The following is a 19,639-nucleotide window of genomic DNA, read 5'->3' as shown; positions in this document are numbered from 1 at the left end:
TTATCGTCGGGTCGGGTCCCAAATATCTATTCATTCAAAAGGCTGGCACCGTATTAAAACCGTAATTTTCTTCACAGTAACGGAGCAAACATAAATTGTCAATGTGTGAATGTATATATGCATCCCAGTGATCGCACACCTTGGACCGGGGTTCCCTTAAGTATACATATATATAGTCTGTGCTCATGGCTCATGGCTATGCCCACAATGGGCTGTAGCCATCGCGATCAATATATCGTCTATTGCAGCGCATCAGATCCAAACCCATCATGGAGGCGGACACCATGCATGAACTGTCGGAGAAGCTCAAGTCCCAGCTGGCGCTCATAGATGGCGGCCCAGTCGACAAGCTGGCCCGCCGGCGCACGCTGGAGGCGATGCTCCGGCTGATCGAGGCGGACCAGCCGGCGCCCGAGGCGTCGTCGAAGCCGGCGCCGGGCGCGGCCGACTCTGGCGGCGGCGCAGCGGGCGAGCCGGCGGCGGACGGCGGCCGGGCCTGGCCTGCCATGCCGGACGTGCTGCAGTGCCTGTCGGACCCGTCCGAGCGTTGTCGCGAGCTGGCCACCGAGCTGACGGCGCGCTGGCTGGCGCGCGCGCCCGACCGGCTGCCGCTGTGCGCGCTGCTGGTGCCCGTGCTGCGGCAGCGGCTGGCGGCGCCCGAGCCGGCCGAGCCGTCCGAGGAGGTGCGCCTCCGCCTGCTGCGGCTGCTGCAGCGGCTGGTGGAGGGCGACGGCGCCAAGCTCGCCGCCTACCTGGACGACCTGGTGGCGGTGCTGGCGCAGTGTCTGGCCGACCCCAGCCCGGACATTAAGACGGCGGCGTGCGAGACGACCGGCGCGCTCGCCCGCAGCCTGCCGCGACACTTCCACCTACAGGGCGCCTCGCTGGTGCCAGCCGCTGCTGCTGACCGTGTCGCACCAGCGCTGGCGCGTGCGGGAGCCGTGCGTGCGCGCTATAGGTGAGCCCCTGCCGGGTCGGCGGGCCTGTGCGCGATGGATGTAGTCCGAGAAGTCTAAGTAGGGACGGAGAGCGGGTAGAGTATCCCCCTTTACGGAGACGGAGGCGTACGTGGGCAGGTGGACGGATGAGAGATGATGTAGCTGAGCTTATGTTCTAGTGACATAAGAAAGAATGCATATCGGTGATTGGATTACGAAGATATCAGCCTTTCCCCCTTCCCTCCCCCAGCTCCGATGTTGTATACTGGCCGGATGCCTCCAAAAACAAAATGGTAATTTACGATGGGTAAAAACACCGTCTATCCAAACACAAGATATTCGCGCCGTTTCATTGGGTCGTGGGCTCCGAAGCTTGGATGACGTCAGGGCTGTGCGAATCGCAGTCTTTAGTCTGTATACTAGTAGGCGCCTGTCCGTGCCGGTGCTTGGCGGGACGCTGCGCGCCTGTCGTGGTGACGCCGCCCGCCCGGCAGGGGACGTGGTGCAGTACGGCGATAACGCGACGCTCCGGGACGTCGTATCGCACCTGGCGCAGCGCATGTTCGACCAGGTGGCGCAGGTGGGTGGTGTGACTAGGTTCCGACCGGCCGGCCGGCGGTGGCGGCAGCCGCCCCCGCCCTTGCCCCTGCCCCCTCTCTCCCCCGAGCGGCGTCCCACGCTTAGGCGGCGTTGTCAGCGTGAGGCGTGGCGCCGTGCTGACCTCTGCCCCGGCCGCCTCGCTATGCTGACCTCTGCCCCGGCCGCCTCGCTATGCTGACCTCCGCCCCGGCCGCCTCGCTATGCTGACCTCTGCCCCGGCCGCCTCGCTGTGCTGACCTCCACCCCGGCCGCCTCGCTATGCTGACCTCTGCCCCGGCCGCCTCGCTGTGCTGACCTCCGTGCCGGCCGCCTCGCTATGCTGACCTCTGCCCCGGCCGCCTCGCTGTGCTGACCTCCGTACCGGCCGCCTCGCCGTGCTGACCTCTGCCCCGTCCGCCTCGCTATGCTGACCTCTGCCCCGGCCGCCTCGCTATGCTGACCTCCGTGCCGGTCGCCTCGCTATGCTGACCTCTGCCCCGGCCGCCTCGCCATGCTGACCTCCGCGCCGGCCGCCTCGCTATGCTGACCTCCGCCCCGGCCGCCTCGCCAGGTGCGGCTAGCCGTGACCGAGGTGGCCGGCCGCTGGCTGCTGGAGCTGCCCGACCGCTACTCGTTCTTCGCCAAGATCCTGCCGCTGCTGCTCACCAGGTGGGTGGGGCGGGGTCTGTGACGTTGGGGTGCCGTTGAAGCACGGTAGGCGGAGCTGGGATGGTGGTGCGGCTATGGACGTGACGTATTGCGTTACTGTAAGGTCTCTCCAGTTTTCGTTGAGGACATTATGTGATTTGACACGGCCGTCCCGTGACAGGGTAGCGCTCTTTGGTCAGTTGTCAGTTTATCGTTTAGGTGCGGCAGGCCAAATAACACGCATGTTCTGGAACTCGCACACGGCACCGCGAGGTTACGGGCCCAGCGTCTTTCTCGCAAGGCTTCGGTGAGGATTGGAAGTTAGGGAGTGTTGTGCAACCGGTTAAAGCATGCTCCGCGCGTTGCTTTGCATGTTTTTACCGAAAGTGCACCCTTCGAATAATATCGTTCGTAAATGGATTTGATGCATGGAATATTCATTATTTGGACCTATGAGAGCAAGGCCCACGTTGGCGGATGTCAAAGCAAGCGGGCGCTGACAGCGCATGAAAATGACTAAGAATCTTACATAAAAACAGCATAAAGCCCATCGCGAGGAAGGCGGCTACGTTGACGCAGATCCGCCCACGTTCTTGTGTGGTGCTGCCGCTGCTCTTCATGTCCTCGTGTGGCAATTGTCGGTGCAATGTGTCCTGCAGGTCTTGATCGATTATGACGAGTGAGGCTGCAGGTTGGCCGATTCTGGACGCAAATCAGTCAGTCTCTGATCGCGCTGTCGTGAACTGTTCAGTGAAAATCGCCACCGATCTTTCTTACTTGCTACGGAATGTCTCCGAGGCGCGCAGCACAGAGTATTTGGCCAGAGGTGTGGCCGTTACGTAGCAACGCCTCCACTATTTCGCCACCTCGTCCGAATGGCATAAAAATGTAGCGCTCCGAAGCGGTGAGAAGGCAGAAGAACCTGCCCGGAAACGGGCGCAGATTTCGGCTACGGCGGTGGCAATGACATGCAGCTGACACGAGACAAACTCGTGTCGACGGAGGAGGAAGACCGACGGGCGTGCTGGCAGGAGTGTACCACAATACCTGCATACTGCCACGCAGTACACATTCAGAGCCGGGCAGTGCAGAGTGTGAAGGCACGTAGGCAAGTTTAGTGTAACCAACATCACCAAAAACTCATATTGTCTTTCACCAACAGGTTCCTCATGATTACCAAACACGTGAACTATTTCAAGTGAATTCGCCTGGTCGATTATAATTGCCGGGCGTTCGTGGGCCCAAGTGGGCCAGTCTTCCTGCCACGAATTCTAGCCACTCGGACGCCAGTGCTGGTCAGTGCTCAGTGCTTGTCAGCGCTCACCCTGATACACTCATGCCGTAAGGACAACCCGACACGTTCCCATACGTCGAATGAACATCCGTGTAGTGAGAATGGTCGCGTCTGATGTGGCAGCACTTGTCCCACGATACAAAGGGTTTCTAACGGGCGCTTAGTGGGGGGGGGGGGGGGGGGGGGAGAGGGGGCTTTTCAGCCCTATACCACTCTGACTTTGTATGCTTAGAAGTATATTATCAATTATATATGTATGACACAAATACATTAATCCATTGCATGCGAATAGCTTACAACTAGGTGTCGTAATTCACGTGCTATAAATGTCAGGTGAGGGCAATGGTTCCGACCGTGACCCTTTCCGTTCGAACGTCATCAATTCGTAGGCATGACACAAAAGCTGCTGAAAAGACGAGTCCTCAACATGTCACTTCGCCTCAATAAAGCGCGCTCTTCTCCCGCTCATTATCGGAAGACAACACGCCATTGAGGCGCTGGCTGTGGACAAGCCTGGGGCTGGGCTCGCGGACCGGTGGTAAGGTCCAGACGACCCCGTACCGGCAAATTACCAGGATATTCTCGCCATTCCATACTTCCGTTGGATCTCTGAGTGTTGTCAGCTGCTTCTGTTTGCTTACGAATCCACCTGATGCATGCTAGGTAATTGAGCTCCTGTTCGAGGCGTGTTTCCCATCCGACTCAGCTGTTGCATGTCTGGCCCGCGTCTTGTTGGCACCTGTCTGTACTTACCCGGTAGTTACTTACCTCTCTATACCTGCTTCGTGAGTTCAGTACTACGCCATGAGGCGTCCAGGCAGACACGGAGGTCCCGGGCTGGGGCCTAATGCCCCTTTAGGAAACCGGATGAAAAGTTTTCGTTGTTTATTGGTGCTGTATGGCACGCCGAATGCGCGGGTCATTCTGCGCCCATAAAATGCGAGTTGGGTGCTTTATTTGACGACTAGATGTCACTTGTGCTTTCAGGATCACCAAGCTTCAGCATGAAGTAAAATGCTTCATGGTAGCTGATGCACTTAAGGTTGCTGAACAACCATTGTTTCCATAAGTACGGAGGAAAGGGTGATGTCTGTTGGTGTGACCCTGCTGTCAAGGTTTGACGAGACCCAAGCCGCTGTGGAGAAGGCGCTGTCCTCCGATCACAACGGTCCTCCACTTATGAAGGCGACGTTCTGCCACGCAGCTTGGACTGACGTCGTTAATTTCCCCCACACACAGCACCATAGGCTGCCAAGGTGTGTGCTCTCGCTCCGTGTTACACACCGCGTGGCGTGTTTAAATCAGCCGCGTCGTGACACAGCTGCTCAGATGGGCGGCTAATCCGGCGCCGCTGTCCCTCCTTCCCCCGCCCCTTTGTTTACCCCGGTGTCGGGTGTCTCCGCCGCGACGCTGCCCCGCTCCCGTCCCCTCCGCGTGATGGCGGCAGCCTCGTGACGGGAAGTCGGGCTGTTTTGCTGGCCGGTGAGTCAGCGGCGCGCGGCGGCCCGGCGTCTCGTGTGGCGCCGGCCGGCGCCTGATCGGCGGCTCCAGCGCCGGCCTATCGCCGGCCGCCGCCCGGCCGCCGCTGCCCCGGCTGCGGTTTCGGCCAGGCTGGCTGTTGCCACGCCGGCGCGACTCAGTCGGCTGTCTGGCGCCGCCGTCGCCGGTCCAGCGCGGAGGAGCAGGACGGTCGCCGCTGCTAGCGCGCTGCAGTACGGCGCAGGCCGCCCGCGTCGCACTCCGGCGTCGTTCGTCCGCGTGGTGACCCGCTGTGCCCCGGCCGGCCCGTGCGCCATGTGGCTGCGGGTGTGCGCGCTGCTGGCGGCGGTCGCGGCAGCGCCGCCCACCGCGCTGGAGTGCCCACTGCCGGAGGGCGCCGGCTCGGCCAGCGCCGCCGTCTGCGGCCGCTACTCGGCCTGCGTTTGGACGGGCGCCGCCGGCTGCCGCCTCTCCGACCGCGTCGGCTACCGGGTGGAGCGCGCGCCGCGCGGCCGCGGCCGCTCGCGCCATTTTTACCTGCGCCGCCGCAGCGATGTGACGATGTTCGGGGGCGACGTGGACCGGCTGCTGCTGACGGTGACGAAGTATGACCGGCAGCGGCTGCGGCTGGCGGTGAGTGGTGCTTCGCAGCGGCGCCTGCACTGGGCCTGCGCGCTGCTCGCTATCGGCCAGGCGCAATGGATGCCGGGGACTGGCGCCAGTCTTTTTGGTCGCTTCCCAGCTGTAGGCGTTGATATCTCACTGCTGATGTGTTTATTTCGGTGTGCGATTTTAGTTTATATCTACATGCAGTAGTTGAACATGGGGTGGGCGTTTGTGTTTTATTGGACTCATTCATGTCGAAATTTTCTCAATCGTTTCATTTGTTGTTTTGTCACTTTTGAAGACTCTACGGAGTATTACGCTAGTGTCATTATGTCGTTGTCAGGCGTATGGCGCGTCAGTGACATATCTCCGATCTGTTTCAGTTCCGCGACGCCAAATCCCCACGTTACGAGGTGCCGCTAGCTATGAACCTGCCCGACTCGCTGTCGGCTCCGCGCCGGCCCGAGTACAAGGTGCACGTGCCGGCGCGCCAGCCGGGCGGCCCCTTCTCTCTGGACGTGTTCCACGGGCGGCGGGGCGCGCTGCGCATGCTGCCGCAGCTTACCTACAGCGATCAGTTCATCGAGGCGTCCTTCCTGCTGGCCGGCGACGACGTGTACGGCTTCGGCGAGAACAACCACGACAGCTTCCGCCACGACCTGGAGGCGGCGACCACGTGGCCGATCTTCGCCGTGGACCGCGCGCCGGGCGACGGCAAGGAGAACCTGTACGGCGCGCATCCGTTCTTCACGGCCATCGAGGACGCCTCGGGGCGCAGCTTCGGCGTGCTCTTCCTCAGCAGCAACGCCATGGAGTACAAGCTGTTCCGACTGAACGGCTCGGCGGCGCTGACGTTCCGCACGACGGGCGGCATCCTGGACATGTACCTGTTCTTCGGCTGGAGCCCGCTGGAGGTGTTGCGTCAGTACCACGTCACCATCGGTCTGCCGGTGCTGCCGCCCTACTGGGGGCTCGGCTTCCAGCTGTCGCGCTTCGGCTACAAGAGCACCGACGACATCCGCGCCATCCACAACCGCACGCGCGCCGCCGGCGTGCCGCAGGACGTGCAGTACTCGGACATCGACTACATGGATCAGCGGCGCGACTTCACCGTGGCGCCCGAGCGCTTCGGCGACCTAGCCGGCCTGGTGAAGGAGCTGCGCGACAAAGAGGGCGTGCGCGTGACGCTCATCTACGACCCGGCCATCGCCATCGACTTCGGCACGTACCCGCCGGTGGAGCGCGGCGTGCAGCGGGACGCGTTCGTCAAGTGGGCGGACGCGAGCCTGGTGCCGGCGGACCAGTGCGCCGGCTGCCGCGACTACGTGGTCGGCTACGTGTGGCCGCGCAACAAGACGCTGTTCCCGGACTTCTTCCGGCGCGCGACGGTCGAGTGGTGGACGGACGAGATGCGGCGCTTCTCCGAGCTGGCCGGCCGGCCGGACGGCTTCTGGATCGACATGAACGAGCCGTCCAACTTCGGCACCAACATGGAGAGGCCGTTCAACTGGCCGAGCAACCTGCCGCCGTGGAGTCTGAAGTGCCCGAACAACAGCCTCGACAGCCCACCCTACCCCACCATGTACGGCAACCGCGACCCGAGCAACGAAAGCAAGCGCATCTCGGACAAAACCATCTGCATGTCGACCAAGCACAGCAACGACGTGTTCCCGTCGTCCGTCACCGCTCCGCGGCCGAAGCGCCCGCGCCGCCGGTCCCACCGAGTCCGGTCCTGGCGGCGGCGGCCGATCGGCGCGCGACCTGACCGAGACGCCCCCGCCGTCCAGGAGCTGCGCCACTACGACGTGCACAGTCTGTACGGCTGGAGCGAGACGCACGCCACGCGCGTCGCCATGGACGCCGTGCTGAGCGGGCGCCGCGGCCTGCTGGTGGGGCGCTCCACCTTCCCCGGCGCTGGCCGCTGGGGCGCCCACTGGACGGGCGACAACACCTCCCGCTGGAAGGACCTCAAGCGCTCCATCGTCGGCCTGCTCGAGTTCAGCATGTTCGGCATCCCGCACGTGGGCGCCGACATCTGCGGCTTCAACGGCAACACCACCGAGCGGCTGTGCCTGCGCTGGATGCAGCTGGGCGCGTTCTACCCGTTCTGCCGCAACCACAACACGGACAACGGCGTGGACCAGGACCCGGCCTCCTGGCCGTCGGTGGCGGCGGCGTCGCGGGACGCGCTCGGCCTGCGCTACCGCCTGCTGCCCTACCTCTACACGCTGATGTTCCGCGCCGCCGCCTACGGCGCGACCGTGGTTCGGCCGTTGGCTTTCCAGTTTCCGAAGCGGCCGGAGCTTCGCGGCGTGGACACGCAGTTCCTCTGGGGCGGGGCCGTCATGGTGGCGCCCGTGCTGACCGAGGCGAACATCACGCACGTGGAGGTGACCTTCCCGCCCGGCGGCTGGTTCGACCTGCGCGACGGCTCGCTCGCGCGCGCCGGCAACGATACGGCCGTCGTGGGCTACGACGTGCCGCTGGCGAGCATGATCCCCGTGTTTGCGCGAGACGGCGCCGTGCTGCCGATGCAGCCGAACGCCTCGACCACGGCCGCCAGCCGCCGCGGCGCCTTCACCGTGGCCGTGTTCGGCCGCGACGCCCGCGGCGAGCTCTTCTGGGACGACGGCGAGACGCGCGACTCGCTGGCCGCCGGCAAGTTCTACCACTGCTTCTTCCACTTCCGCCGCGGCCAGCTCACCATGCTGGTGGACAAGGCGCAGACACAATGGTTGCAGACACCGCTGGTGGAGCGGCTGCTTTTCCACGGCGTGGACGCGGCGCCGGCCACCGTCACCGTAGACGACGTCCCTGTGGACAGCGCCGACGTCCACTTCGCCAACGGCATCCTCTCGGTCAACGTGCACATGCACATGGGCAAGGACCATGAGGTCAACCTGAAGGCCGCCTAGGATGGGCCGGCAGCGGGCGGCGGCAGACCGCACCGTCGCCTGATGTAACCTGCTTTTTGCCGGGCTGCGTGGACTGGTGCAGCGTCGCGCTGTGATTGGCGATTGGACTCAGTTGCGATGCCGCTCGGAACGAGCTGGCTCCGCTCCGTGGAGCGTGATGTATCGGCGATGCCAGCTGGGCGGGGATCACGGACAAACTGAAGAGGATAGCGTCGTCGCCATTGTTTCGCGAAGGCCGCGAGGCACGCGGTGCGGCTAATGTTGTGTCGATGTTCATGGATAGCGTCATAATACGTTCGCTAATTGGCTAATACACTTTGTACGGCTGCGAGGTCGCCACCGGGCTGGAGTACGCCTCACTAGGTCACGTCCTCGCAACGGTGAATGCGCACAAAAGCAAATGGCTGTGAGCAGTGGCAGATAACAGCAAACAATGCCCAGGCCATAGGATGCGCGCGTCGAAGCTGTCGGTCGTACGGACATGTTCCGCTCGGATCGCGTTTGGGTTTTTAAACGACTCGTTTTATGAGGCCACTGCATAAACAATTGGCTACAGAACTGATTAAGTCAAGATCAGAAAACAAATAATGTGATTGGTGACCAGGATTAAAGTGATAGCAGCCTATGGGAATTAATTGGGTGGGAGGGGGGCGGGGGCATATACTTCTGTTCGCTTTTCTCCTGCATTTCATAACTTTGCTCTGACTTAACGTTGTGGTTATGCATCTCATCTTCCGCATCGTGACTTATCTGCGCACAAGGTGGCTATTGTTTGTCGGCTGTAACTATCATTCTCCTCGCCACTAGAGCTCCCCAAATAAAACCGCTTTGTTTGAGACAGGTGCTTGTCCCCACCCCTGAGACCGTCAGCTGCAGCTTAAACCGCTGCTGTGACTCCCCTACGTCTCCGTTGCTGTGACTCCCCTCCGTCTCCGTTGCTGTGACTCCCCTCCGTCTCTGTTGCTGTGACTCACCTTCGTCTCCACTGCTGTGACTCCCCTACGTCTCCGTTGCTGTGACTCCCCTACGTCTCTGTTGCTGTGACTCCCCTCCGTCTCCGCTGCTGTGACTCCCCTCCGTCTCCGTTGTTGTGACTCCTCTCCGTCTCCGCTGCTGTGACTCCCGTTGTCTCCGTTGCTATGACTCCCTTTCGTCGCCCGTCACTGTGACTCCCCCTGACGGTCCGTGTCGCCCTCGCCTTCGCAGCCTGCGGGACAGCGTGTCGTCCGTCTCAGAGCGAGCCAGCGAGCTGTGGCGCCGCGCTGGCCAGCAGTACCTGACCGAGAACGAGGAGGAGCACCGGCAGCTGATCAACTACCCTCCGCCGCCGCCGGCTGGCTACCCCGACACCGGTGAGGGACGCCGCGCCAGGCTGGTGCGGTCCGCCTGGCCGGCTACCCCGACGCCGGTGAGGGACGCCGCGCCAGGCTGGTGCGGTCCGTCGGCTGGCTACCCCGACGCCGGTGAGGCACGCCACGCCAGGCTGGTGCGGTCCGTCGGCCGGCCAGAGGGATGGCCGTCGTACTCACAGCTGTGACGTGACCCAAAGTGGAAAGATGTGGGTCATAAAGTTTGCGGTGAAATTGTGTTGCACGAGCTGGTGCGAGCGGTGAAATGGTGTTGTAGGGATGCGTTTGTGTTGCGTTGTGTGTTTTCTATGTTTGCAGTCCCCGCGGGCCGCCCGTGCGCGACGCTGCGTTCGGGCTCTGCTCACATATCCACGCCGGTTCAGTCACCCCTGCCGTTTCGCAACCCCCCCCCCCCCCGTTCGGGCTCTGCTCTTATATCCACGCCGGTTCAGTCCCCCCTGCCGTTTCGTAACCCCCCCCCCCCCCCCCCCGTCGTCAGTGGAGCGGCCTTCGCTGGGCTGCCGGCTGCTGTCGCAGCGCTGCTTCTACACTCTGCTTCCGGGCGCGGCCGGCGACCTCTCCGACTGGGTGGCGCAGACACGGCTGAAGGTGGCGCAGCTGCTCTACACGCTGGTGCTGCACCAGGAGGACGCCGTGACGCAGTACCTGCAGCGGTTGGCGACCGCGCTGACGGCCGCGCTGGCCGACGACGAGCGCGAGGTGGTCAGATGGGTGAGTCGCCTCCGCCCCGTCGCGTCTCACGGGGTTCCCGCGCCGTCCCCGGTCCGTGGCGTGTCGCAGCCCAGGCTGGCTGCCGCACAGGGTATTCCCTCTGGTGACACAAAGTGCCAGCGGTTGATTCGCAGAACGACTTGGCGAGAGCGCACCAACGCCTGTGGAGTGCCAACTGTTGTTGCACTCCGGACTCGGCCGCCGCCGTGCTCTTCTTGACTAATGATTCGGGCTTAAAGGCGCTTCGACTACAAGGTCCGATCCGCGTCCCTTTTAGGGCGCTGGCGCGCACGGAAGGTCGATGTGCCTTCGCCTGTCACGCCCCGAAGGGAAGCTCAGACCCCCGTCCGGAAGGGAAGCTCTGACCCCCGTCCGGAAGGGAAGCTCTGACCCCCGCCCGGAAGGGAAGCTGTGACCCCCGCCCGGAAGGGAAGCTCTGACCCCCGCCCGGAAGGGAAGCTCGTGGACCCCCGCCCGGAAGGGAAGCTCTTGACCCAAAACCGCCCGGAAGGGAAGCTCTGAACCCCTAGCCGGAAGGGAAGCTCCTGACCCCCGCCCGGAAGGGAAGCTCTGACCCCAGCCCGGAAGGGAAGCTCTGACCCCCGCCCGGAAGGAAGCTCTGACCCCGCCCTGAAGGGAAGCTCGTGACCCCCGCCCCGGAAAGGGAGCGCGTGACCCCCGCCCGAAGGGAAGCTCCGACCCCCCCGAAGGGTAGCCTGACCCCCCCCGGAAGGGAAGCTCTGACCCCCCGGAAGGCTCCTGACCCCCCGCCCGGAAGGGAAGCTCTGACCCCCGCCCGGAAGGGAAGCTCTGACCCCCGCCCGGAAGGGAAGCTCTGACCCCCGCCCGGAAGGGAAGCTCTGACCCCCGCCCGGAGGAGAAGCTCTCAGCATGACTGCACTCCGGATGTACCCTTTGCCATGCCGAATGCTCCGTTCAGTCCTATGCAGGGCATTCCTGGTATGTTAAGGACTCATGGCATAAAATCTGGCACGAAAACACCCGAAACTCAGCTCCGCTTGAATCACTTGACACTGGCCCGCAGTAAGCGCAGTGTCCCCGGTCTAGCAGTGCTGGCGCGCCGCGAAGACATTGGTTGTTAGTTACGCGCCACGGGAGTGCTGTCAGCTAACACGAAGCCTTGCTGTCCGCGTGCCCGCAGGTGACGCAGACGGCGGAGCTGCTCGGGTGCTTCGCGCCCTTTCCAACGCTCATGGAGGTGGCTCTCAAGCCCATCACCGGCGACGGTGAGATGACGGTGAAAATCCGTCGCAGAGGCGTGCCACGCCGCCCGGCCCGTCCCCGCCGGCACAGGCCTGCGAGGCGCCTGTTGGCACCACCGGGGCTCGCTGCAAAGCCCCGTGGCGCCAGATGGATGGCAAACGCCATGTTTCGTGGAGGGGGGGGGGGGGGGGGGGAAGGAAGGGGCGGGGAATACGCCAGTGATCATTCAGATAACGTGATTGTGCCGGTGGACTTTTATCGCACGATAACGTCAGCATAAAACAACATACAAGGAGAACCGCCATCGGGTCATTATCGATGCGCCGCACTGCCGCCGGCGCTGCACCCTGACGCGGGCGTCTCCCGCCAGGCGGCGCCACGGGGCGCCAGCTGCTGCTGCTGGCCGCCGTCCTGCGCGGCTGCCCGTCGCCCCACGACGTGGCGCAGTCCGTGGCCGAGGTGCTCGCGTCCGGCGACGTCTGCCACTCGCACGAGGTGGGTCCGCCGGCGCCGCGCGGCCGCGGCTCTGACCGATGCGGCGGGCGGACCCAGCGGCGGACAGCTGAGCGCTCCGGACTGAGTCGTGGCGCGAAGGAGGCGCCGCACGCACACTGCGCTGGTGCAGCGGCCGGACAATGCGTTAGAAGCGCGTGCCGTGTTCTCGCAATGGGGACTCGGTTGTTTATGTTGCGTTATGATGGCATTTTTTGGTGACGGTCGTGCGAGTTTCGGACTGCTGACAGCCGTTGCGCCTTCGTCGGTTGCACACGCCCCTCTTTGGCCACTGTACGCGCAGGCGTTCGTGTGAACTATATACACTGTGAGGCGGCTGGACCCACGCTATCCCCTTCGAAACACAATCTGTAGCAGGCTCGTTGCATGCCTGCCTGACGGGAGAACGCGGTGTGACGGATGCTCGCTGCTCGTGATGTCCTGCGTTCTGTAACAAGGCAGACTGTCGCAAGTCCGTGCGCGGTCGGCACTCGTCCCCCCCGCCTTCCTTCCCCCCCCCCCCGCCCTCTGTCTTCACCTTGCCGTCGTCCCCCGTCGACCGGCAGCCTGTGCGCCAAGTCGGCCTGCTGGAGGCGGCGGCCGCCCTGCTGACCAGCGCCTCGGAGCTGCCTGGGCCGGCCGTGGCGCCCCTGTTCGGCGCTCTGGTGGCCGTGGCTGGACATGCCGCCTCCGAGGAGCTGGCGCAGAGGGCGCTCCGTACGTGAGCCGACCCGGGGCGGGCCAGTCCCGCCCGGCGGCGGGAACTGGACCCGAAGGGGCGGGAGCTGGACATGAATGGGCGGGAGCTGGACCTAAAGGGGCGGGAGCTGGACCCGAATGGGTGGGAGCTGGGCCTGAATGGGCGGGAGCTGGACCCGAATGGGCGGGAGCTGGACCTGAAGTGGCGAGAGCTGGACCTGAAGGTAGGGTCTTTGTGTGGCTGACGTGTGGGCTTGAAATCTTCCGGGTGATTAGCGTTGTATGACTGATTGCGGCGACATCGAAATCTCACACGGAGATCGGTGGGTCAAGAATAAGAATGGCGTCAATTTTCAGCTCGTTGCACCCAATATGGGTACCGCTGCAGATTTTTAACGACTTGCTTCATTTTTGGCTGGTGTTTGGAATTTTTCCTTTGAGGCAGGTGGTGCACCTGCAGTTGGAAAATGTGCTTGCCGTTGCCGCGCTCGTATTCAGCTCTCAGAACTCCGCTCCATAACGCGGCGCCCCGTCCGCAGACCTGGTGGAGCAGCTGGCGGCGACCAGCGGCTCGATGACCGACCTGCTGACCGAGCTGGGCCCGCCGCTGCTGGAGCGGCTGTCGGCCGACGTCGAGCTCTGGGGCCCGGCCAGCTCCGAGCTGCTGACCGTCGTGGCGCTCCTCAAAACCAGCGGTCAGTGGCGGCCAGCGGCACGCCCGAGCCCAGCAGTGTCTCCAGCAGTCCGGGGCTTACTCGTCACGCTGGCTGGGGCCGCCCGATGCTCACAGACATCAGCCAGGCGGCCGCCCTGACGTGGTCCGCGCTGCCGCGTGCGCGTGTTTTGCCACAGCTGTCTCCGTGACGTGCCGTCAGGCTGCGCGCCTGCCGCGGCGCACTGACGCTGTGGTCCTGATCTAGCTCCGCCGCTTCCGTGACAGGCCAAAGTCCGGGCGCTGGTGAAAGTCACCGATTCCCTCGCGGAGCGTTTGGATTCATGGCAATCGAGATTTGGAGACGCTTTTCTCAAATTACGGGTTGCTTTGTTCCGTTGCTGCACAGAGTTCCCAGCTGACCGGATCGGACCTGACCCGACCTGACCTGACCTGTCCTGTCCTGCCCTAACCTGACCTGACATGACCTGATCTGACCTGACACCAATGTGCATCGTTCCGCCCCGTTCGGTCCTGACGCCGGTCTGTGCGGCGCTGTCTGACAGACGCGGCGACGGTGGCGGCGACGCTGCTGCGGCCGGCGCTGCCGGTGCTGGCGGCCTGCTGTCGGCCCGGCCGGCCGGCGCCGCTCCGGCTCACCTGCCTGACGCAGCTGTGTCGCCTGGTGGGCGGCGCAGGGGCAGACACCGTGCGGCCGCTGCTGGCCAGCGTCACCGAAGGTAGGGGCCGACGGAGGCGGGGGTAGGGCCGAGGACGGGGCGTCATCACCGAAGGTAAGGGCCGACGGAGGCTGGGGTGGGGCCGAGGACGTCATCACCGAAGGTAAGGACAGACGGAGGCGGGGTGGGACCGAGGACGGGGACGCCATCACCGAAGGTAGGGGCCGACGGAGGCTGGGTGGGGCCGAGGACGGGGGCGTCATCACCGAAGGTAAGGGCCGACGGATGCGGGGTGGGGCCGAGGACGGGGGCGTCATCACCGAAGGTAGGGGCCGACGGAGGCGGGGTGGGACCGAGGACGGGGGCGTCATCACTGAAGGTAGGGGCCGACGGAGGCGGGTTGGGGCCGAGGACGGGGGCGTCATCACCGAAGGTAGGGGCCTACCGAGGCGGGGTGGGGCCGAGGACGGGGGCGTCATCATCGAAGGTAAGGGCCGACGGAGGCTGGGGTGGGGCCGAGGACGTCATCATCGAAGGTAAGGGCAGACGGAGGCGGGGTGGGGCCGAGGACGAGGGCGTCATCACCGAAGGTAGGGGCCGACCGAGGTGGGGGTGGGGCCCAAGGTGAGGGCACCCCACAGGCTGTGACCGCCTCGTGTCCGCGGCGGTCGGGGTCACTGGTTGGACTGGCTCCACAGGGCTTGTGATAGCGGTGGTTTGGTGAGTTGCTGGTCGAGCTGCGAAGGTGCAGATTATGTAGGTAGGAGTGTCGCTCGCCCCTCCGAAGCAGCAGCAGGGAGTGGAAGTGTTGGGAGGGGTAGGAGAGAGGAGTAGGAGAGAGGAGTGTTGCGCTAGGATAGGATGACGTTGATGTTGCCTGGTTAGGATGTTGCGAGTGTGCTATATTGTACAAATGTACTTGCTGGTGCAAAGGCCATTATGACCAGAATGCTCCAGACTACTTGCGCACTGATGTGTGGTTGAACCGTACGGAGGTGGCTGAGGTGATTCTGATGATTTTATTTAAGTGATAAGGAACCGCACTCTGTATTTCAGACATCGTTATGCCCAGCATTGTCTGGCACCCGGGCCGATCTGACGCGGCCATCCGCACTGCTGCCATCTCGTGCCTACACACGGAACTCAAAGTACCGGAGATCACCGCTAGTGTCATCACCGGAGATCTGGAGAAACTTGTCACCTTGGTTACAGGTATGTGGACATTACGGGCATATGGGGTAGGATTGGCTCACATAACTGCGAACATGCCCATCAGCTGCAGAACTTTGGGACATTGGGTGCGGGACGCCCTGGAACATTGGGTACGGCTCGCAGAGCAGCAGCATGATGTGCGCCGACGGGCATGGAAAGGTCAGCTGATAACTGACAAAAGATGGCCAGCCGGCTCGCAGCGGCTGCGCCGTGACAAGTTACGGCGCAAAGTAAACACTCCCGCAATGCCGTCTGACTGTGAGGGCCAAAAGACAACTTCCCTGGTGAGCTAGCATCTTAGGTCACAGCGCAACAGCACAGTATGGTACATCCGAGCTTCATAGCTCTCTAGGTCTCCTTAGTCAGTATCGTGAGTCCACAGATATTCCTGCAAACCATTCTGAATAGATGTTTTCGAAGAACTGTTCCATTGTACGTTTTGCTGCTTCCGACATTCATTGTTTTGTGCCTTTTCGTAGGCGTCTCCGTGGCGACCTTAGTTTTTTGTAAGTTATCCCTGGTTTCCACGTCATATTTTACTATTTGCTATGTTTGGTCGGCTTTTTGTCTTCGCTGGCAGTTCAACTGTTTTTTTTTCGGTAGCGCACACTTCGTCTATTTGCTGTTCATTCAGCTCAGTCTGTTCCTGGCTGCCCCAAGTCTCGCTCCAGACATCTTCCTCCGTCTTGTGCCGCCAGGTGTGCTCCTGGTCGTTTCTCCACTCCTGCCTCTTACTCAGGTCTCGCTCCTGACCGTCTTTAATCCGTCAAGTCTGCCGCTGACCGCCTCTCCAAACCTGACTCTCGCTCTGGTCTCGCTCCTGACCGTCTCCCTCGGTCTGCCGCCGCCAGGTGTTCTCCTGACCGCCTCTCGCTCTGGTCTCGCTCCTGACCGTCTCCCTCGGTCTGCCACCGCCAGGTGTTCTCCTGACCGCCTCTTGCTCTGGTCTCGCTCCTGACCTCTCCCTCGGTCTGCCACCGCCAGGTGTTCTCCTGACCGCCTCTTGCTCTGGTCTCGCTCCTGACCGTCTCCCCCGGTCTGCCGCCGCCAGGTGTTCTCCTGACCGCCTCTCGCTCTGGTCTCGCTCCTGACCGTCTCCCTCGGTCTGCCACCGCCAGGTGTTCTCCTGACCGCCTCTTGCTCTGGTCTCGCTCCTGACCTCTCCCTCGGTCTGCCACCGCCAGGTGTTCTCCTGACCGCCTCTTGCTCTGGTCTCGCTCCTGACCGTCTCCCCCGGTCTGCCGCCGCCAGGTGTTCTCCTGACCGCCTCTCGCTCTGGTCTCGCTCCTGACCGTCTCCCTCGGTCTGCCACCGCCAGGTGTTCTCCTGACCGCCTCTTGCTCTGGTCTCGCTCCTGACCTCTCCCTCGGTCTGCCACCGCCAGGTGTTCTCCTGACCGCCTCTTGCTCTGGTCTCGCTCCTGACCGTCTCCCCCGGTCTGCCGCCGCCAGGTGTTCTCCTGACCGCCTCTTGCTCTGGTCTCGCTCCTGACCTCTCCCTCGGTCTGCCGCTGCCGGGTGTTCTCCTGACCGCCTCTTGCTCTGGTCTCGCTCCTGACCGTCTCCCCGGTCTGCCGCCGCCAGGTGTACTCCTGACCGCCTCTTGCTCTGGTCTCGCTCCTGACCGCCTCTCGCTCTGGTCTCGCTCCTGACCGCCTCTCGCTCTGGTCTCGCTCCTGACCATCTCCCCCGGTCTGCCGCCGCCAGGTGTGCTGCTGACCGCCTCTTACTCAGGTCTCGCTCCTGACCGTCTCCCTTGGTCTCTCTCCGCCAGGTCTGCTGGAGGAGGAGGACCGACGGACCCGTCTGCTGGCTCTGCGCTGCCTGTCAGCGCTGTCCCATCTGCCGGAGCCCGGCACGCTGCCCGTGCAGCTGGTGCACACCAGCGTCACAGGTACGCGCGGCCGGCCGGCTCTCCCGCTCTCCCCGCCGAGGTCGTGGGCCTGGGGTCGGTACGCCGGGTCACATTGACGATAGGTGGTGGTGTGGTAGCAGAACATGGGCTTCTAACGATATCCTGCTGTGATGTTTGGTGAACAATTGAATTAAAGAGAAGTAAAATGTTTTCCTTCAACATATTGCAATGCCCGAGTTTTAGGTGATTTCAAATGTGTGAAATAATGACGAAAACGTTTGTAAGGCTGATTTTTACGATAGTATTACTTAACAAACTGAATGCCTCAGTACATGGAAATACTTTAAATTTGATATTATTTCAACCCGCCACATCACTTGTGTTTTAAATGTGACAACTCTTACGTCTTTTAGCATACCTGAATATCATGGCTAGTACTGGTGACAGACGGTAGCCGCCGCCGCCGGTGCCGGCCTCTGGCGGTGTGCGGCGCAGCCACTGTTGGCTGCAGAGCTCACCGCACTGTGGCGTCCCACCGTCGGCGCGCTCCCTGCCGCTCAGCACCCGCTGACGCCCTGCGCGGGTGCCCGCCTCCGGAGTGACGTCACACCTCTCGAGTGACGTCACCGGTGTGACTTGGAGGTGACGTCACCAGCGTGACCGCAGAGCTGCTGAAGCGACTGGACGACACCGACGCCGAGGTGCGCCAGACGGCCGCCGCGACGTTCCCGGCGCTGGTGTCGGCGCTGGGGCCCGACTACAGCGGCGAGCAGTGGCGCGGCCACGTCGAGCACTTCGCCAGGACGCTGCTGGTGTTCCTGGACGACACGGACGAGGCGCTGCAGGAGCGGGTGTACGGTGAGTGGACCGCGCCTCGCCCCGGAGCGCGGCCGAGGCTGGGGCGCGGCGCAGGCGGGCGGCGGGGCTGGCGCTGGCGCTGGCCAGTCTCGGGTCTGGACGAGAGCTGGTGGCAAGCTGGGACATATCTTGTCTCTGTCCGTGTGTGTGCCTGTGTTGAAGGCCTGCGGGAGGTTCACACCGTATGCCTGGCAGTGAGCCGGCCGCTGCGGACTGCGTGCGTGTCCCGTTGGTAACGCGGGGAGGTGTCCGCGGTACGGCCAGCGCGTTGGAGCGGACTGAGCGGACTCCGAACCCGGGGAGCCGCTCCGCCGTCACGGCCTCCGGTCTGACCGCTTGTGCGTGTGTCCGTCAGAGGCGCTGCTGGCGGCCGGCCATCTGAACACGGCCGTCGTGTGCGAGCAGGCCAGCGTGGAGCGAGACCGCCAGCGCAGTCCGACCCGCTGCGACCGGCTGCTGCGCCAGCTCGACCCCCGGGCCGACGGCGGCCGCTGACCCGGGTCAGGTCACAAGGTCACGGCTCCGATGCAGGTCATCTGGCCGTTGACGCGGCACTGGCAGTGCAGCGGACCCAGGTCGCCAGAACGTCGTAACGACTCCACATCGGTCACCGCCTCCGACCCTCGGCCGTCACCCGCTCCAGTTGGCAGTAGTCGGTCATGCAGTCCGCCAAGCCCCCCCCCCCCCCCCCCCACCACGCCCGCCAGCAGTACCCAGGCAGTGGTTCACAGCACGTGTGGAGCGGTTCGTGTTCGGAGACAGCAGATGTGACCTTACGGAGCTTCGGCCACCGTCCAGACAGGCTCTGCGCGCCGCCCTCTGCCGCCTCAGTAGACCCGGTGATGGCGCCGCTCGTGAGCCCAGAGCCGCTGAGGCGATGCCGTGATCTGCGAGGTGATGACGTGACCTGCGAGGCGATGACGTGATCTGCGAGGCGATGACGTGATCTCCTGCGAGGTGATGACTTAATCCCCTGCGAGGCGATGACGTGATCTCCTGCGAGGTGGTAACTTAATCTCCTGCGAGGCGATGACGTGATCTGTTAGGCGATGACGTGGTCTTTGGCGAGGCGATGACGTGACCTGCGAGGCGATGACGTGACCTTCTGCGAGGCGATGACGTGATCTGCGAGGCGATGACGTGATCTTCGGCGAGGTGAAAACGTGATCTCCCCTGGGCGGCGCCCAGAACCCTAAGGCCATCTGTCGACAGTGCTCTCTGCTCGTGCTGCAGGGTCTCAAGCAGCACCGAGTCTTCAGCGCGGTCTGCTTACTGCGTCACGGACTAGGTGGGGTTGAGAGGTAGAGACGGAACAGATAGTTGAAGATAGAGACGTAAGTCATGGGGTCACCTTGTCGTGTTCGGGTAGTTATGTGTGGTGTTGAACGAAGCTAGGGCATTACATGATTCATACATTCGGAACCAGCA

General features: G+C 63.2%; 3 protein-coding genes across 3 annotated transcripts; all 3 read left to right on the top strand.

Moving 5' to 3' along the window:
- The first annotated feature begins 712 nt into the window (after nucleotides 1-712).
- Dnaaf5 (Dynein axonemal assembly factor 5) lies at nucleotides 713-13,856 on the top strand. The gene is made up of 10 exons (XM_037218533.1): nucleotides 713-958; nucleotides 1,433-1,518; nucleotides 2,089-2,186; nucleotides 9,666-9,811; nucleotides 10,308-10,540; nucleotides 11,703-11,787; nucleotides 12,135-12,259; nucleotides 12,823-12,973; nucleotides 13,495-13,554; nucleotides 13,831-13,856. The coding sequence occupies exons 2-10, from the start codon at nucleotides 1,498-1,500 to the stop codon at nucleotides 13,854-13,856; spliced, it is 945 nt and encodes a 314-aa protein (XP_037074428.1). The 5' UTR covers nucleotides 713-958; nucleotides 1,433-1,497.
- LOC119095322 (sucrase-isomaltase, intestinal) lies at nucleotides 5,397-9,071 on the top strand. The gene is made up of 2 exons (XM_037218178.1): nucleotides 5,397-5,571; nucleotides 5,928-9,071. The coding sequence occupies exons 1-2, from the start codon at nucleotides 5,500-5,502 to the stop codon at nucleotides 8,457-8,459; spliced, it is 2,604 nt and encodes an 867-aa protein (XP_037074073.1). The 5' UTR covers nucleotides 5,397-5,499; the 3' UTR covers nucleotides 8,460-9,071.
- A 408-nt stretch (nucleotides 13,857-14,264) lies between the features above and the next one.
- On the top strand, nucleotides 14,265-18,864 carry LOC119095676 (dynein assembly factor 5, axonemal). Its single transcript, XM_037218532.1, has 6 exons — nucleotides 14,265-14,347; nucleotides 15,344-15,499; nucleotides 17,273-17,392; nucleotides 18,020-18,211; nucleotides 18,567-18,675; nucleotides 18,855-18,864. The coding sequence occupies exons 2-6, from the start codon at nucleotides 15,352-15,354 to the stop codon at nucleotides 18,862-18,864; spliced, it is 579 nt and encodes a 192-aa protein (XP_037074427.1). The 5' UTR covers nucleotides 14,265-14,347; nucleotides 15,344-15,351.
- The last annotated feature ends 775 nt before the right edge of the window (nucleotides 18,865-19,639 follow it).

This window comes from Pollicipes pollicipes, unplaced genomic scaffold, assembly GCF_011947565.3.
Source record: "Pollicipes pollicipes isolate AB1234 unplaced genomic scaffold, Ppol_2.1 Scaffold_4219;HRSCAF=4965_pilon_pilon_pilon, whole genome shotgun sequence".
Taxonomy (NCBI): domain Eukaryota; kingdom Metazoa; phylum Arthropoda; class Thecostraca; order Pollicipedomorpha; family Pollicipedidae; genus Pollicipes; species Pollicipes pollicipes.
This window is presented reverse-complemented; position numbering and strand designations above follow the sequence as displayed.

What these genes read in the sequence shown, in the direction of transcription:
- Dnaaf5 (XM_037218533.1), top strand. Translation starts at nt 1,498, where the DNA reads ATGTTCGACCAGGTGGCGCAG. An exon ending in TGTTCGACCAGGTGGCGCAG is followed by an intron (nt 1,519 to 2,088) that starts GTGGGTGGTGTG and finishes CCGCCTCGCCAG; the next exon opens with GTGCGGCTAGCCGTGACCGA. An exon ending in GGCTGGCTACCCCGACACCG is followed by an intron (nt 9,812 to 10,307) that starts GTGAGGGACGCC and finishes CCCCGTCGTCAG; the next exon opens with TGGAGCGGCCTTCGCTGGGC.
- LOC119095322 (XM_037218178.1), top strand. Translation starts at nt 5,500, where the DNA reads ATGTTCGGGGGCGACGTGGACCGGCTGCTGCTGACGGTGACGAAGTAT. An exon ending in GGCAGCGGCTGCGGCTGGCG is followed by an intron (nt 5,572 to 5,927) that starts GTGAGTGGTGCT and finishes GATCTGTTTCAG; the next exon opens with TTCCGCGACGCCAAATCCCC.
- LOC119095676 (XM_037218532.1), top strand. Translation starts at nt 15,352, where the DNA reads ATGCCCAGCATTGTCTGGCACCCGGGCCGATCTGACGCGGCCATCCGC. An exon ending in ACTTGTCACCTTGGTTACAG is followed by an intron (nt 15,500 to 17,272) that starts GTATGTGGACAT and finishes TCTCTCCGCCAG; the next exon opens with GTCTGCTGGAGGAGGAGGAC. An exon ending in GCTGCAGGAGCGGGTGTACG is followed by an intron (nt 18,212 to 18,566) that starts GTGAGTGGACCG and finishes TGTGTCCGTCAG; the next exon opens with AGGCGCTGCTGGCGGCCGGC.